Source organism: Vicugna pacos, chromosome 3 (assembly GCF_048564905.1).
Source record: "Vicugna pacos chromosome 3, VicPac4, whole genome shotgun sequence".
Lineage (NCBI taxonomy): Eukaryota > Metazoa > Chordata > Mammalia > Artiodactyla > Camelidae > Vicugna > Vicugna pacos.
Genome location: NC_132989.1, coordinates 7244427 through 7245302, shown reverse-complemented (window position 1 = coordinate 7245302; position 876 = coordinate 7244427). Strand labels below are relative to the sequence as shown.

General features: G+C 45.9%; 1 protein-coding gene across 1 annotated transcript; it reads left to right on the top strand.

The window, feature by feature from the left end:
• The first annotated feature begins 485 nt into the window (after positions 1–485).
• On the top strand, positions 486–599 carry LOC116278150 (dolichyl-diphosphooligosaccharide--protein glycosyltransferase subunit 4-like). The gene has a single exon (XM_031673053.2). The coding sequence runs from the start codon at positions 486–488 to the stop codon at positions 597–599; it is 114 nt and encodes a 37-aa protein (XP_031528913.1).
• Positions 600–876: the final 277 nt, after the last annotated feature.

The following is an 876-nucleotide window of genomic DNA, read 5'->3' as shown; positions in this document are numbered from 1 at the left end:
GATTCTGGTTGAAACAACACTTTACCCACAGAAAGCTGAAAAGACGCAGCAAGATCAGCATGTCTGGTATGGCCTCATTGCCCATGGCCTGTGGGCCTCTCTCAGTAGTCAGTATAGATCGGTGGGCTATATGCATCCTTCTCATACTGCAGGTAAAGATCTGTTCTCTCCCCCTCGGGGGAAGACATACTAGTGGGGCTGACCAGTTTCTTTATGATGCACACATTTAAGCAATACATGGATGTTCACTGTATAATCAGAATAGGAAAAGGATTTCTCCTAATAAGGAAGAAGGATCTGAGGCAGCCCTTGGCACCTGGCCACCATCTAAGGGAATGCTCTAGGCTCAGGGCACTGATTGGATTATCCCAGGGAAGGGCAACACATCAAGCAGTGGCTGCTTCCCCAACAATATAAAAAGCAATTGTGTCTCCAACCTCGAGCTAATTTGCAGACAGCTTTGGAGCCACGCCCAGCTGATCAGCATGATTACAGATGTGCAGCTCACCATCTTTGCCAACATGCTAGACATGTTGCTCTTCCTGCTCGTTGTTCTCTGTCACTTCATGGCCATCAACAGATCCAAGACACAGGAATGAAAGTGGTGCTTTCTTTGCCCCAGGATTCCAGGCCACAGTCTGAGACAAGATAGAGGCTCTGGGGGATCTACACACTTCACTTCATCCCTTCTGCCCATCACAACATACAAAGCAACTACATCTGAATTTTTCCAAACAACTTTTTTTTTCTTCAAAGTCTTCTTTAACCTCATGGAATAAGAAGCTGCCACTGACTAGGACCTGTTATAGGGGCTGCTTTCTTTTCTACTCTGTCTTCTCGAAGTAAAAATGTAAATTTTGTGGTTAACCTCTCCCC